Here is a 16699-nt window from a genome sequence, read left to right as displayed (position 1 = left end):
TTTCTACGGCTGTTGGGGAGGCCCAGTCACAGATAAGCATTGCTGGGAATACCACAACTCTCTGGATTTTGTGGACAACCCAGCTCTTCCAGACCTGTCTTTGCCTGCTGTTCAGGAGGACTGAGGTGCTAACAGGGAGGGTGTGATAGATGTTTAACTGGTCGTAAAGTTTCCCAAGTGAAACCAGACACATAGTTTTTGGTGACCAAAAGGCATCACTTTGTCCAGGGGATGGAGGACACAGAAACACTCCTCTGTGCACCCAGTCCCTGTTGTTCCAGCTGCCATAGGCTGTACAATGGGCATGTTCAGAAACCTTGCATGTCCCACTCCCTGACCTGAACCTGCCTGACCTCAGAGAGGACAGGGGTTGAGCACCCTACTGTACTACCCAACCCGGCTGTGGGATGTGGCACCAAGACCCACTGGAAAGTGGCAACACAGAAGCTGGTGGGCTAGGTGAGGAAGAGGGAATTCAGGCATGCTGTGCTCAGTTCCTCCTCCTTCTCTTCATCCCTAGCGACCTCCTTTCCATGGCTCACCACCTGCAGCTCACCCAAACCCAGCTATTGCTGAGGGTGCGAGGTTGTGTCATGTCTGCAGAGTGGAACGACCAAAGATGACTTTGAGGTTGCCTCCTCAGAGGCTTCCCAGCAAATCCTGCCCAGCAGAGCCATTTCACTGCAGCAGAGACTGAGGAATGGAGGCCTAGAGTTTCCAGTGGCACAAACCAGACACAAGCACTACCTCAGGTGCATGTGGACTGGTACTATCCTGGTTGCTGACCATTAAGATACCATTTCATGGGCTTTGCTCTATCCAACATCTATATCACAGAGGCCTCAGACAGATACTAGTATATCACTTCCCCAGGTCTCAGGGCCAGCGGTCAGGAGGAAAGGCAGCTGTGGTTTTATACACTTACTTTAACTTGGCGATGACGAGGGAATCCCTGAAGAGGCAAGTGGCCTCTCCTTACTCTTCAGAGCCTGGATCACCTGCTCACATTCACTCAGGACCAGTTCTGCCTTGCTGCTGGTTAAACCCAACGTGGCCTGGTGCTGCTCCACAGGACCAGAGGCCCCTCTGCAAAGCAGACAGTGGTGGGCCTGAGAAACACTGCTGCTGTGGAGCCTGGGCTGCTATTCCACACGCCCCTCAGCCAGAGAGGGAGCACACCCGCAGCAGCAGCAGCAGTTCAGCCGGCCCATCTCGCCAAGGCCAAGAGGACTGCCATGGTGTGTGGCTCTCACTGACACCAAGGACAAGGCCCAGCTGGCCTGAGCGAGGCTGAGAACTGGGGTCCTGGTGCAGGGGCAGCGCTCGTCAGCCAGACCATCCCTCTCCCCAGCACCTCCCTGTGCTGGCATAGTTCCATCCCTGCTGATGCCGGGTCCACGGCCAGGGCCAGTGCTGGGTCCCGTGGTGGCACGTTGTGGCATGCAGGCTGAGGGAGGGGGCGGACACTGGGGAGCTGTGGGAGAAAAGGGGCCGTCTCCCCGGCACCCAGCTTCCCCCAGCACTGCCAGACGTCTGTCTCTGCTCTCTGTGGGGAGTGGGGGAGCCAATTGGGCTGCCTGTCACTAAACTGCTCCCTGGGCACTGCGGGTCTTTGCCCCGTATGCCCAGCACCCTTTTCTGCAAGTAACATGTTTGAAGAAGCTAATTAGACCTGAGGAGTCTGCCATTTAATTCCTGGCCAGTGGCTCATTTTATCTGAATGCTCCCTGAGAAAAGAGGGGAGAAGCAATCAGTGAGGGAGGATGTAACGCATTCAGTTGTTGGAGTTGGTTTCATTAACCACCCCCAAGCCTTCCCAAAGATCCACATTATCCCAGCATCCTCTGTTCACTAAGTTGTAATGTAAACACTGGCTTTGGAGCATGAAAACAAAGGTATCTTACAGGCCAGGGAGAACGCCTTGAGACCGTGGCGAATGGCGTGGATGTCCATGATTGCAGCTGCACTGCAGCACGCTGTGGGCACACTTCGGCCTGCTTGGTGCTCGCTGGGGATTTAGGCCAGGCAGAAATGGTGACTGTCCTGGGCTGTTGCTGAGATCCCAAGCCGCTGTGCTGTGAGCACCTGAGACAGTCACCTCGGGGGAACGGACGGGCCATGGGTTTGTGTTGACCCTTGCTCAGTCCATGGGAACAGCTTCACCCTGCATCAGGGCCTGGGCTCTGCTGTTGCCTTTTGGTCAGGAAACTTCTTGGGTTTACTGAGGCCCTTTTGAGCCCCTGATGGGAGGATGCTGTCTGTGTGTGAATGCTGGGGAAATGCCTTCTGATCTTTGACAGGCTGAGTGTTACCCAAATAGCAGAGGTACTGTGTTTTCTTTTGGTCTGAGCTTGGTGGACCTCCTGCTCCCAAAGACTTCTGTCCTGAGCTTGCAGAAAGACAAAGCTGCTGCTGGTCCCCTGCTGGAGAAAGTGACCTGCCCTTCCCCTCCAGAGCTACCTGGAGCTGGGGTGATCTCCGGCTAGCACAAGCTGTCCTGCCCTAAGCTCACAGGGAGATGTGGAGTCTGCTGGACCTGCCTGGGGTCAGTGTGTCTTGTCCTTGTGGGCTTGTAGAAGGATGTAAGGAAAAATGTAGGACACCCCCTCCTGTCTCAGAGTGTCATGCCTTGAGCCTGCAGGGAGATGGTGAGGCCGGGGCATCACCTTGTCCTGGAGCAACCTGCCCCTTGCACACAGAAGGCTGTTGTGACCCCAAATACTGACTACCTGTATTACCTTCACAGGCAGAGAAGATTTACAGAGAGGTTAGAATAGCTGGGGGAGAAATGTGCAGGATTCGTGGGAAAACACCCATAGCCATCCATGCTCACCCCCCCCTACATAGCCCTGGATGCCTGGCTGCAGGCCACAAGGCCTCAAGCAGCCAGGGGAGGTGGAGTGGAGGAGGAGAAGTCCCAAGGGCCCCCTGGTGCCCTGATGTGGGGCACTGGGGCTGGGGCTTCTCCAGGGCCCAGGACAAAACCCCCTGCCCACGGAAGAAGGTGGTGCTCAGTCATGTGGGGATCTTCTGGTGCAGGGGTGAGAAGCTGGCTGTGAACACCTGGGGGTGTCAGCTTGGAGGAGGGACCAGGAGGGGTGAGGTCCCCCGCAGGGAGTCCAGCAGGGCAGCTGATGAGGGTGATGGTGAGCACAAGTCTTCCTGAAGCACCTGGAGGATGAAGCAGTCCACATCCTGGAGTATGGATCTCCTTGGAAGAGTGACCTCCCTGACAAGGGCTGGAAGGCAGGGCAAGGCATGGAGATGCCTTCAAGTGGAGGGGTCAGGGCTGACATCTTAGCACTGGTGCTGGCTAGGCCATACAGGGGTTGTGCAGGGCTGGACCTGCTGCTGCCCCTGAGGCGGAAGTGACTGGGGAGGTGATGGTCAGGGGCCACCCAAGCTGCAGTGCCCAGGCTTTCTTCTGGAGTTCATGATCCTGCAAGGAGTGAAGAAGGGAATTAGCAGGTACCAAACACCCTCGGCCTCTCCACATGTGCCCTGCATCCCCCTGCAATCATGAAGACCCTCCACTGGACTTGCTCCCATGTGTCAGTGTCTGTCCTGTGCTGGGAGCCCAAACTAGGGGATGGTGTTCCAGGAGCTGTCTCACCAGTGCGAAACCACAGGGCTGGATCCCTTCCCTGGGCTTCTGGCTGCACCCTTGCTCATGCAGTCCAGTATGTAGGGACCTTCTTTGCTGCCCAGGTGCACCGCTGCCTTGTGACCATGTTATCCACAGGACCCAGGACCTTTTCTCCAGAGCTTCTCCCAGCTGGTCAGCCCCAGCCTGTCCTGCTGCATAGCTTTATGTGTCCCAGGGGCAGGACTTTGCATTGGCTTTTGTCAAATCAGTGCCCTGAGGTTCCTGTCAGCCCATTTCTCCAGCCTGTTGAGGGAAGCAAATGGGGCCCCACACTGTGTTCACCTCTGTTTAAACAGAAAAGGTGTAGTGGCACACTGCCTGCAAAGGGGAGGACATTAAAGAGTACTCCTTCCTGTACTAATCCCCAAGGGATGCCACTACGTCCTCTCTGCCAGCTGGACTTTGCACCACTCCCTTGCAGCTCTCTGAGCTGACCTGAACCCCAGAATTTTCCACTCACCTTCTTATCCCACCTGTGGAAGAATGCAATGGCACTGCGAAGGAGCAATGTCCTGCAAAACACAACCCATATAGTTTGTTTGTTATTAGGTCAATACTGACAGGATGAGGATTTCCCTGCTGGATAACATAAAGAATGACTACAACATTACACAGGGCCTGCTATCTTTCTCCCCATGCAGAGTAGGAGTGGGGCTGCTTCCTCAGGGACAGGGACCCAGGAGCCACAGGTGGCCACAGCACTTCCCACACCAAAAGGCACAACTCCACAGCACCAGAAGCAGGAAAAACAAGATGCTCGATGCAGTTGGAGAGCCCTTGCTGTGAAAGGCTCATGGAGGAGCATCCCTGGAGATCTCCCCTCCTTCATCCAGGTTCTCAATAACAAACAGTTCTCTGGGCAGCTTCAATGGCTCCACAAGACTGCTCTCAGCTCATGGCAACTGTGCTGGACACTCTCCAGATGACTTTCCCCAGGTTAGCTGTAAGGAAAATGACAAGAAATGCCACAAAGAGGAAAGAGATCACCCACATGGGAATGGCATGAAGACTTTAACAAGGCCCTTTGTTCCTGCATCTCTTGTATTCATTGCATCTCAAAGCGAGCCTTCACTAAGAAAGGAAGAGGAACCATGACACTGTCCCTTTCATCTTTCTTCACCCATTTGTGCCCACTGCTACTGGCAGGCAATGTCCTGCTACCTCCTGGTAGAAAGAAAACTCTCCTTCTCCTCCCTCACCACCTTTCCCATGACGATCGTGCCAAGGGAAGGAGGATACTGGCAAAAGCCAGGGCCAGTTTGCAAAACTGCACCCCTTCTACTCACAGCTGACAGATCTGCACACATCCTGCAAGGCATCAGACAGGAGGGCACAGAAAGCAGAGAAGATGACCCCATACCAAACTGCTGGAGTGGGGAGGAGGAGCACCCTCAGTGCCATCGGTCCCCCTTGGTGCCCTGACCCTCCCTGCTCAACCCTGCAACTGCTGGGGGCAGCAGCATGGCCCCTTGCTCCAGCTCTGCCCTTCTCCACCACAGCTGCTGCGTGGCACCATTCTGCCCTTGCTTCCAGCAAAGCAAAGTCAACAAGGACAGACAGAAACTTCTTGCCCACCTCGGCAAGACCTCCCTGGCCATTTCAGGTGCTGAGGGCCAGCTGGAGAAGGGCTTGGGGCAGTGGGGCAGCTGGGGAGTGTGGGACAGGAGGCCCTCAAGGGGAGCTCACTGCCCCGTCTCCTGAATGTGGCCCCTTTAAAATGCCTAATGAGGCTGCAGCTCCTTCCCTTTCCTCTCCCAGCTCTCTCTGCTCAGCAGCCTGTCTCTGCACTGGCCTCTTCTTACTCCTCCAGCCCAGGCCTCCACCTCCAGGAGCAGACTACCCTGCTTGGCTGCCTTGGACCTTTTCCTCAGGGCACACCATCGTGTGTTGGTCACCCTTGTGGTGCCAGAGGAGGGAGAAATCCAACCCTGGCCTTTGAATGCATGCTACCAACCCCTGCCTGGCCTGTCCTGCCAAAATGGTCTGAGCCAGCTCCTGCTGCTTGTCTCTGTAACTGAAAACTACAAATGCCTCACATATTTGCCCATTTCCTTATGTATTTGCCTCATATTTTATGTTCATTTTCAGGGTTATATTTATATGCATTTAATTTTTCCCATTTTTGTTTTATATGCTCAAGTGTTTTTTATGACCTTTGTCATGGTATTGTCCAAGGCTGCCTTTATACTGTTTAGGTTTCATGAAAGTCACTATTCCTATGCAAACCTATCTTTGAAAATGTCTGGCTTTTTGAGATAGACAGAAGGGTTTGAAAAGCATTTTTAGTTTGCGTACCTCTGTTTTTTCTCATTATAAATGAATGTGAGGGAAATTCCATTTTAAAAAGGCAGCTGTCACTCAGAATAGTCTGGTAATTCTTTAGGAATTCACTCATTAAAAAATGAATGCCATGTGTATTCATGAGTTTAAAGTCTGAGCACCCTTTCACAGTAAATGACCATTCAATGGGATAAATCATGTGATATTCCAGCAAAACATCCAAAGAACCTGTCTGTGCCCAGTGGTTTTGACAGTTCACATTTACAGGATGTAAAAGCCTTGGTGAGGGCAAAAAGACAGCCCCAGTGTGTGCTGATCTCCAAGTTGTCAATACAAGAAAGTAAATATACTCCCAGGTAATTTAGTTCCCTCCAAAAAGGACTGCAGGTCCTGCTCCTTTTTAAGCAGAAAAAAAAAGGCCTTTTTATATGTTTTTATAATTAAGGTAACAAACCTTTAGTGACATAAATGGAAATAGTATTTTTTTTTACTTCCGTGCTTCTGAAAAGTAGGTTATGATAACACCCCTTTGCTGCTACTTCATTGAGGACTGCTCTGTTAAATTTCTTTTCTGGTAAAATTTGTAGCACTTAGGTTTTTTTTAGTTATTAGTTAATACCCTTATTTGTAAAATTGTACTTCTTGAAACAAAACTTTGGAAAAGCAAGCACGTACTGCACAAATGGTTTCAGTGAATTACTCAGCATAAGATAAAAAAGTTACTTGGATTGGGACAGGTCAGCGGGATGCCAAGAAATGATCTGCTGAGATGGGAAGGTCATGTAGCTAAGTTAGACCTTAACTTCTTAATGCAGACTGTAATAGTGATTGTGAATGAAATTGTAGCATATGAGCTAAATTAACTGTGCTTTAATCATTCAAAACTGAGTCTTCATGGCAGATTTTGAAGTCAAAAAACTATATAAATTTCTTAGCTTTATCCATCCATGTGGAGTGGTTCCAGCTGCAGTATTAAACCTGTACTATCCCATTTCTGACCAGTGCATGGGCACTTTTGGCTGCTCCTGCCTTTGTCTATCACAGCACAAGGCTTGCACCTGGCCGGCCACATGGTCTTAGGATAAGAGCAAAGAATCTAATCTTGCCTGTATGTGAAGGTTTTGCCTGGAAAAAGTAATATCAAAGAAAGAATTTAGATGTATAAGGGAGAGGACTGGCAAGTTATAGCTGTGATGGAAAGCATAATGGAGAAAAACTGTTTTCTTTTAATGTGGGCAGTGTCAAGCTAGCTGGTGAGGAAGCTATGATGTTGTGCAGTGACAAGCTGAACCTATTTGGACTCCTTTGTGGCATGCTGACTTGTTAAAATCAGTGTGTTTTGAATGAATTAAAGGAGAAAAGAAACTGGTAGCTAGAGTAGATGAAATGAAGAGGAACTGGTTATTTTGATTTGAGAAAGCTGGTGTAAGGTTATAAGAAGTGATTTAACATGGGGTAGTTATGAAAGGCCCAAAGCACACTATTTCGCAGGAATGTTCTCTCGCGCTGCTCCACTTGCCAGATAGACATAGGCTGAACTATACATAGACTTACCACTTGCCTTAGTGCCTGAGATAAAAGAACCCATGTCATAAGGGACAGTGAATATTCACAGAATCACAGAATCACAGAATCATATAGGTTGGAAAAGACCTTTAAGATCATCGAGTCCAACCATAAACCTAACACTGCCAAAAACCATCACTACACCATGTCTCTAAGTACCTCATCCAAACGTCCTTTAAATACCTCCAGGGATGGCGACTCAACCACTTCCCTGGGCAGTCTGTTCCAATGCTTGATAACCCTCTCGGTGAAGAAAAATTTCCTAATATCCAGTCTAAACCTCCCCTGGCGCAACTTGAGGCCATTTCCTCTTGTCCTATCACTTGTTACCTGGGAAAAGAGACCGACCCCCACCTCTCTACAACCTCCTTTCAGGTAGTTGTAGAGAGCGATGAGGTCTCCCCTCAGCCTCCTTTTCTCCAGGCTAAACAGTCCCAGCTCCCTCAGCCGCTCCTCATAAGACTTCTGCTCCAGACCCTTCACCAGCTTCGTTGCCCTTCTCTGTACGCGCTCCAGTACCTCAATATCCCTCTTGTAGTGGGGGGCCCAAAACTGAACACAGTATTCGAGGTGCGGCCTCACCAGTGCCGAGTACAGGGGCACAATCACTTCCCTAGTCCTGCTGGCCACGCTATTTTTGATACAGGTCAGGATGCCATTGGCCTTCTTGGCCGCCTGGGCACACTGCTGGCTCATATTCAGGCGGCTGTCAACCAACACCCCCAGGTCCTTCTCTGCCAGGCAGCTTTCCAGCCACTCTTCCCCAAGCCTGTAGCGTTGCATGGGGTTGCTGTGGCCCAAGTGCAGGACCTTGCACTTGGCCTTGTTAAACCTCATACAATTCACCCCAGCCCATCGATCCAGCCTGTCCAGGTCCCTCTGCAGAGCCTGCCTACCCTCCAGCAGATCAACACTCCCACACAACTTGGTGTCGTCTGCAAACTTACTGAGAGTGCACTCGATCCCTTCGTCCAGATCATTGATAAAGATGTTAAACAGAACTGGCCCCAACACCGAGCCCTGGGGAACACCGCTTGTGACCGGCCGCCAACCGGAGTAAACTCCATTCACCACCACTCTCTGGGCCCGGCCGTCCAGCCAGTTCTTTACCCAGCGAAGAGTACACCCGTCCAAGCCATGAGCAGCCAGTTTCTCCAGGAGAATGCCGTGGGAAACCGTGTCAAAGGCTTTACTGAAGTCTAGATAGACAACATCCACAGACTTCCCCTCATCCACTAGGCGGGTCACCTTGTCATAGAAGGAGATCAGGTTGGTCAAGCAGGACCTGCCTTTCCTGAACCCATGCTGGCTGGGCCTGATCCCCTGGTTATTCTCTACATGCCGTGTGATAGCACTCAGGATGATCTGCTCCATCAGCTTCCCCGGCACCGAGGTCAGGCTGACAGGCCTGTAGTTCCCCGGGTCCTCCTTCCGGCCCTTCTTGAAGATGGGTGTCACATTCGCTAATCTCCAGTCAGCAGGGACTTCCCCAGTTAGCCAGGACTGCTGGTAAATGATGGAAAGGGGCTTGGTGAGCACATCTGCCAGCTCCTTCAACACTCTCGGGTGGATCTCATCAGGCCCCATAGACTTGTGAGTGTCTAAGTGGTGCAGCAGGTCACTCACCATTTCCCCCTGGATAATGGGGGCTCCAGTCTGGTCCCCATCCCTATCTTCCAACTCCAGGGGCTGGGTACCCATAGAACATTCGGCCCTGCTAATAAAGACTGAGGCAAAGAAGGCATTAAGTACCTCAGCCTTTTCCTCATCCTTGGTCACTGTGTTCCCTCCCCCATCTACTAGGGGCTGGAGATTCTCCTTAGCTCTCCTTTTGCTGCTAATGTATTTGAAGAAGTGTTTTTTGTTGTCTTTTATAGCAGCAGCCAGACTGAGCTCTAGCTCAGCTTTGGCCCTTCTAGTTTTCTCCCTGCACAGCCTCGCTACACCCCTGTAGTCCTCCTGAGTTGCCCGTCCCTTCTTCCAGAGGTCATAGACTCTCCTCTTTCTCCTCAGTTCGAGCCAGAGCTCTCTAGTCAGCCAGGCCGGTCTTCTTCCCCGCCGGCTCGTCTTTCGGCACCTGGGGACAGCCCGCTCTTGTGCCTTTAGGACTTCCTCCTTAAAGAATGTCCAGCCTTCCTGGACCCCTTTGCCCATAAGAGCTGCCTCCCAGGGGACTCTGTCGACCAGTCTCCTAAACAGGCTGAGTCCGCCCTCCGGAAGTCTAAGGTGGCAGTTTTGCCGACCCCCCTCGCCGCTTCTCCACGTATCAAAAACTCTATCATTTCATGATCGCTCTGCCCAAGACAGCCTCCAACCATCACATCACTCACCAGTCCTTCTCTGTTGGTGAACAAGAGGTCCAGCGGGGCACCTTCCCTCGTTGGCTCACTCACCAGCTGCGTCAGGAAGTTATCTGCCACACGCTCCAGGAACCTCCTGGACTGTTTCCTCTCTGCTGTATTGTATTTCCAGCAGACATCTGGCAGGTTGAAGTCCCCCACAAGAACAAGGGCTAGCGATCGTGAGGCTTCTCCCAGCTGCTTATAGAATAGTTCATCTGTCTCCTCATCCTGGCTGGGGGGTCTGTAACAGACTCCCACCACAATATCTGCCTTGTTGGCCTTCCCCCTGATTCTGACCCACAGACACTCCACCCTATCATCACCATCATTGAGCTCTAAACTATCCAGACTCTCCCTGACGTATAGGGCTATTCATTTCAATCCCCTATTGCATTATAAAATAAAATGGAAAACTTCCATTAGGGAAGCAATTTGTGGCATTTTAGAGGTGTTAGAAAGACATAAAATTGTGCATATGTTTAGCTCTCGTCTTACACTCCTGTAATGAATACATATATAGCTAGATGACCTTTTAAGAGCAGATCTTTCTTGCATGGAATGGAAGATCAGATAATCTTTCTAGAATAATGATCTGTTAGGTCTACTTGGAAATACAGCTTTGCTTTGCAAACTTATTTCCTCTTTTCATTTTAGGTTGGAGTGGTCTGTGCTTCAACCACAGGCAGAGAAATAAACAGCAATATGTGCTGCAATTTCGTATCGCTCAGTTACCTCTTCCAGTCATTACTTTTAATGAACTGTTTGTTTCTGATTTAAGCAACAAAGATAGATGATTAGGGGGGACCGTGTCCTGAATCATGCAATGTTACTACTATGCTTTGCTCAGTGCAATAATCAAGAAACTGGCTGAGTGGGGAAGAACAATTTGTTGTTATTAAAAAAACCCAAACAAAACAAACAAAAAAAACCCAACCCCAAACCAACAAAAAACCCCCAAAACCTGGTGGACTAAGTCAAATGTAACTGTTCTGTGAGGAATAGTGGACAACTGACCTGTTAACACAGACAAGAGAATAAAACACCTGGACCAGCTCTATCTTTGTAAGAAATCTGGAAGAGACCATCTTCTATTTTTCCCTTTGTAATGTTTGTGACACCCAGAATGGCATCTCCAACTCTTCATTGAGAGGGAAACATGTAAAAAACTATTTTGCAAGAGGAAAGAAAGAACTTGTGTGTCTGGGAGATACAATGAATGTGAAGAAGTTTACCTGTTTAAATCAGTAGAAGGATTAAGCTCATATAATGATTATAGTTTGGAAAAAAATACTTGTGTATAATTTATGGAAATAGCTGTAGCATTATTTAATATTCTTCCTGAACTAAATACATTTTTTATTGATTTCATGATGATTGTAATATGTGTTTACCTTCTACAGCTGTATTTTTGCAAAAGTGATACATCTCCATGGCCATTTTGTATCTAACACAATAATGCACTTCATGCCAGTTTTTCCAAAGTAATAAACATTCCCACTAAGTGAAAAGATTTGGTCTCATGTTATGCATTTTATATCCCGCTCTGATTGTTCTTACTCTTTTTATTTAATACTGTCATAGGTGATAGGGGATTCATTTTTTCCTCACTCTGGCAGTACATCCACTCCAAGGTTGCTTAAGAAACATCAGGGCACCCAAGGAGTTTGCTCATGTGAATAATTGTGCTCAGCTTAATTTATGACTTTTTAAAGCCTCCCAAATACCTATGTGCTGAACACAAAGGAAGCCCTAAAATAGTATCATAAATCTGTTCAGAGTGACTAGCAGATTGGGAAGGAAGCCAGCCACATAGTAATGGGTGCAACAACAGAACAAAAACAGAGAGCCAGGTCTCAGACTAAAAAACAGTTTATCTGACCTCTTCATCAAGACATAATCACCTGCAGAGAATTGCCTTTGCAATGACATATGTTTGCACAGAAGGCTGGGGAGACAGCAAAATGATCGTTTAAGACTAGCTTTCATCAAAATAAAATCAAAGAAAGACCGGAGCCAGATTTCCCAATGTACCGTGATAGTCCTAACCTCCTCTATTATATGGCTCATCCTACTTCCGATCTTAATAAAGGGACTTCTGACTCATATTTACAAGAAGTGGGTAACGAGTACTATGACCATGACTGGAGGGGCCCTGCCTCCAGCAGGTGGAGGAAAGGGACAACTGGGTTTACTGGGCTGTGTGGATTCGATGGCCTGGCACATCAGACCCACAGGAGTATAAGGCTCTAGGGGACACTGGTGCACAGTGTACCCTAAAGCCATCAAGCTATAAAGGGGCAGAACCCATCTGTATTTCTGGAGTGACAGGGGGATCCCAACAGCTAACTGTATTGGAGGCTGAAGGGAGTCTAACTGGGAATGACTGGCAGAAGCACCCCGTTGTGACTGGCCCAGAGGCTCCGTGCATCCTTGGCATAGACTGCCTCAGGAGAGGGTGTTTCAAGGACCCAAAAGGGTACTGGTGGGCTTTTGATATAGCTGCCTTGGAGGCAGAGGGTATTAAACAGCTGTCCACCTTGCCTGGTCTCTCGGAGGATCCTTGTGTTGTGGGGTTGCTGAGGGTCGAAGAACAACGGCTGCCGATCACCACCACAGCAGTGCACCAATGGCAATATCGCACTGAGACTCCCTGATTCCCATCCATAAACTGATTCATGGACTGGAGAGCCAAGGAGTGATCAGTAAGACTCGTTCACCTTTTAACAGTCCCACGTGGCCAGTGCAAAAGTCTAATGGAGAGTGGAGACTGACAATAGACTATCGTGGCCTGAATGAAGTCACGCCACCGCTGAGTGCTGCCATGCTGGACATGCTGGAACTTCAATATGAATTGGAGTCAAAGGCAGCCAAATGGTATGCTACAATTCATATCACTAATGCCTTTGTCTCACTCCCTTTGGCAGCAGAGTGCAGGCCACAGTTTGCTTTCACTTGGAGGGGCGTCCGGTACACCTGGAATGGACTGCCCCAGGGCTGGAACCACAGCCCTACCATTTGCCATGGACTGATCCAGACAGCACTGGAACAGGGTGAAGCTCCAGAACATCTGCAATACCTCGATGACATCATCGTGTGGGCCAACATAAGGGTGCCCATGACACCTCAGGCCATCAAGGAAGAGATGCAACATATCGATGGGCTCATGATGGAGGGGTGGACTTGACCATGGACACTATTGCACAGGTTATCCATGAATGTGACACATGTGCTGCAATCAAACCAGGCAAGCGGTTAAAGCCTCTGTGGTATGGAGGGCGATGGCTGAAATACAAATATGGGGAGGCCTGGCAGATCGGTTATATCACACTCCCACAAACCCGCCAAGGCAAGCGCCATGTGCTCACCATGGTGGAAGCAACCACCGGATGGCTGGAAACATATCCTGTGCCCCATGCCACCGCCTGGAACACTATCCTGGGCCTTGAAAAGCAAGTCTTATGGTGACATGGCACCCCAGAAAGAGTCGAGTCAGACAACAGGACTCACTTCGGAAACAGCCTCATAGACACCTGGGCCAAAGAGTGTGACATTGAGTGGGTATATCACATCCCCTGTCATGCACCCGCCTCTGGGAAAATGGAACGATACAGTGGGCTGTTAAAGATGACGCTGAGAGCAATGGGTGGTGGGACATTCAAACATTGGGATACACATTTAGCAAAGGTGTCAGAGCTGGTTAGTCAGCACTAGGGGATCTGCCAATCGAGCTGGCCCTGCCCAATCAAAACTTTTACATACTATAGAAGGGGATAAAGTCCCTGTAGTGCTGGGGAAGACAGTATGGATTATTCCTGCCTTGGGCAAAGGCAAACCCATTCATGGGATTGCTTTTGCTCAAGGACCTGGGTGCACTTGGTGGGTGATGTGGGAGGATGGGAAAGTGCAATGTGCACCTCAAGGGAATTTGATTTTGGGTGAGAACAGGCAATGGACTGAATGGTATGATGTTAATTGCTATATAATACTGCATGTCATCACTACTATGGTTGCCACATGCCATATCAATGGTATTACAGTAAGAATCATCCAGATTAATGAAGAATGAACTTCGATGAAACTGAGCAAAGTGCAGCAGTGATGGAACCAGAACTGGCTTCAGCATGCAACAGTCCAACCCCACGCACCATCTCTCCTGCCCTGAAAGACTGTTATGACAGATGGAGCCCAAAGTCATGGACTAAATGAACTCAATGGACATTTTAGAGGGATGGCCCATAGACTTAGGGAATGATACCTGTGTGCATATATCAAAGGACAGGAAAGGTGGTGGTGATTAATTGGGATGTATTGGAAAGTGTGGGACCTGGGCATGACGTAGATGGTATAGAATAAGGGGTGGATACTGTCCAGGTTTCAGCTGGGACAGAGTTAATTTTCTTCCTAGTAGCTGGTACAGTGCTGTGTTTTGGATGCAGCATGAGAATGATGTTGATAACACACTGATGTTTTAGTTGTTGCTGAGTAGTGCTTACACTGTCTAGGACTTTTCAGCTTCTCACACTGCCCTGCTAGCGAGGAGGCTGGAGGCACACAAGAAGCTGGGAGGGGGCACAGCCAGGACAGCTGACCCAAACTGGCCAAAGGGATATTCCATACCATATGGTGTCATCCTGAACAAAAAAACTCGGGGGAGATGGCGGGGGGGGGAGGCAGCTGCTGCTTGGGAACTGCTTGGGCATCGGTCAGCAGGTGGTGAGCAATTGCATTGTGCATCACTGGTTTTGTATATGCTTTTATCATTCTTTTCCCTTCCCTTTCTGTCCTATTAAATTGTTTTTATCTCAGCCCACGAGTTTTACCTTTTTTCTGATTCTCTCCCCCATCCCACTGCAGGGGGGAGTGAGCCATTGGCTGTGTGGTGTTCAGCTGTCTGCCAGGTTAAACCGTGGCACTAGGGAAAGCAAATGGCTGAACGTTAGAGTACTTTTTGTCTTCTCAGTTCATTCTCTTCCCATTTAACCTCAGAATTCATACCTGTGCTCTGCTGGCATTGATATTAATTTTTGTTCAGTTACTCATATGGGGGAAAAGAAAAGAGTATTTCGTCCAAGTATCTAACCTGTTCCCATGTGAGTATTTGTATTCGCATGGCACTTACAGTCCCTAAGTGAGATCAAGGCCTCATTTAATTAGCAGTGTGTATGAATTAAAATACCAACACTTATATTAATGCATATACACGTTTTTTAATATGTATATACACACACATATTTTAATGATATAACATCTGTCCTTTGAGACTAAATGGTCAAGAGAAATAAAGGTGAGGAGAAAGAAAATCTTTTCCCTGAATGAAAATAGGTAGAGAAAGCTTAACTGAATTTTGAAAGTATAAATCATGCTGAGGAGACAGGATGGCAGTAGTATTCAGCAGTTCCCTGACCCATCATTGACTATTTTATTTCACGTTCTTCCACTGCTAAAATATTAAGAAAATAAGGATATTTCTGTAACTTTTTTCTTTTAAATTCTCATTATACTTCATGTAGAATTTTTGAGGGGAGAAGGAATAGATAATCTAAGATATATATAACATTCTAATATGCAGCTGAAATAAAAAGAAAGTGGCAAGAAAAAAAAAGACAATGAAGTCATAAAGCAGAAAATGAAAGTGGTAAGTGTCAAAAGCATACACAAGGGGGAAAACCTTAAAAACCAAAAAATGATGAAAGAAAACTTCTCCTACAGAATAATTAAATTTCAAGATTTTGAAGAAACAGGAGCCTGCGAATGACCTTCAAAGCATCCCAGCCTGTCTCTCAGAATTTATAAACAGGAAAGGAGGAACGTAAGAGCTTATCTTTACCATGAACGCTTTTGGCTTGATACAAATTGGCCTCATACTGTTGTGCACCACCACCATCTCCAGTCTTCAATGTAATCACCTTCCTTTACAGCAAAGAAAAGTGATTGAGAACAGCCTGCAACTTTTGGACAAAATGGGCAAAAAGTTTCCTCAACAATGTCTAAGAGAGAAAATGTCCTTCAGATTTCCTGAGCAGGTTCTAAAGCCCAGACAGAAAGAGACTGTCAAAGTGGCCATTGAGGAGATCTTCCAACACATCTTCTATATCTTTAGCAAAAATCTGACTCTAGCCGCTTGGGATGGGACAGCTTTAGAACAATTCCAAAATGGACTTTATCAGCAAATTGAGCAATTGGAGGCATGTGTAATCAAGAAGCAGACCCACCACTTTCGGAGTAAAGAAGTCAACAGGCTGAAACTGAAAAAGTACTTCCAAAAAATAGACTGTTTTCTTAAAGACAAACAACACAACCTGTGCTCCTGGGAGATCAGCCGTGCAGAAATGAGGAGATGTCTTCAATTGATTGATAAAGTCCTAAGGAAGGTTAACAACTAAGGTACAAAGATTTTGACCTGACATAACTTAGCTTTAAAAATATTCATATTTATTATTTGTTCTATGATCTATCTTGTGGCAGTGTTCATTTTCTAGTTCATTTCTAGTTCATGTGCTAGTTCATTTTGATTGTATTTAAATAATTATGTTGCTGAAATTTATTTTTGCAAATGTATTTTTCAATGTAAGTTTTTCCCTTGGTAAGCAAGGTGTCTACACTAGCTATAAATTAATCTATATGACTTTTCAGTGAGAGTTACTCCATAGGAAGGGATTGTAATCTTATGACAAATAGTGTCATCCTATGGTGTTTTCTGCTGAGAAAATGTGCTGCTACTTTCCATCTCTATTTCACCTACATGTAGGGGATTGTATTGTGGATGGAGTACACATCCCTCACCTTACAGGAATTGCTAGATTTGTACCGATTCAGACTGTGTCAAAAATAAAGTAGTATATTGTTTATTTCAGTGGTCCTGGTT

The 16699-nt window shown here is 47.9% G+C and overlaps 1 protein-coding gene across 1 annotated transcript; it reads left to right on the top strand.

The window, feature by feature from the left end:
• Window positions 1–15585: 15585 nt before the first annotated feature.
• Window positions 15586–16217, top strand: LOC142402683 (interferon alpha-7-like). The gene is given in 2 exon segments (XM_075488392.1): window positions 15586–15621; window positions 15624–16217. Coding segments are annotated over 2 exon segments (630 nt in total).
• Window positions 16218–16699: the final 482 nt, after the last annotated feature.

Source organism: Mycteria americana, chromosome Z, assembly GCF_035582795.1.
Source record: "Mycteria americana isolate JAX WOST 10 ecotype Jacksonville Zoo and Gardens chromosome Z, USCA_MyAme_1.0, whole genome shotgun sequence".
NCBI lineage: Eukaryota > Metazoa > Chordata > Aves > Ciconiiformes > Ciconiidae > Mycteria > Mycteria americana.
The sequence above is the reverse complement of the archived record's forward strand: the minus strand, read 5'-3'. Positions and strand labels throughout refer to the sequence as shown.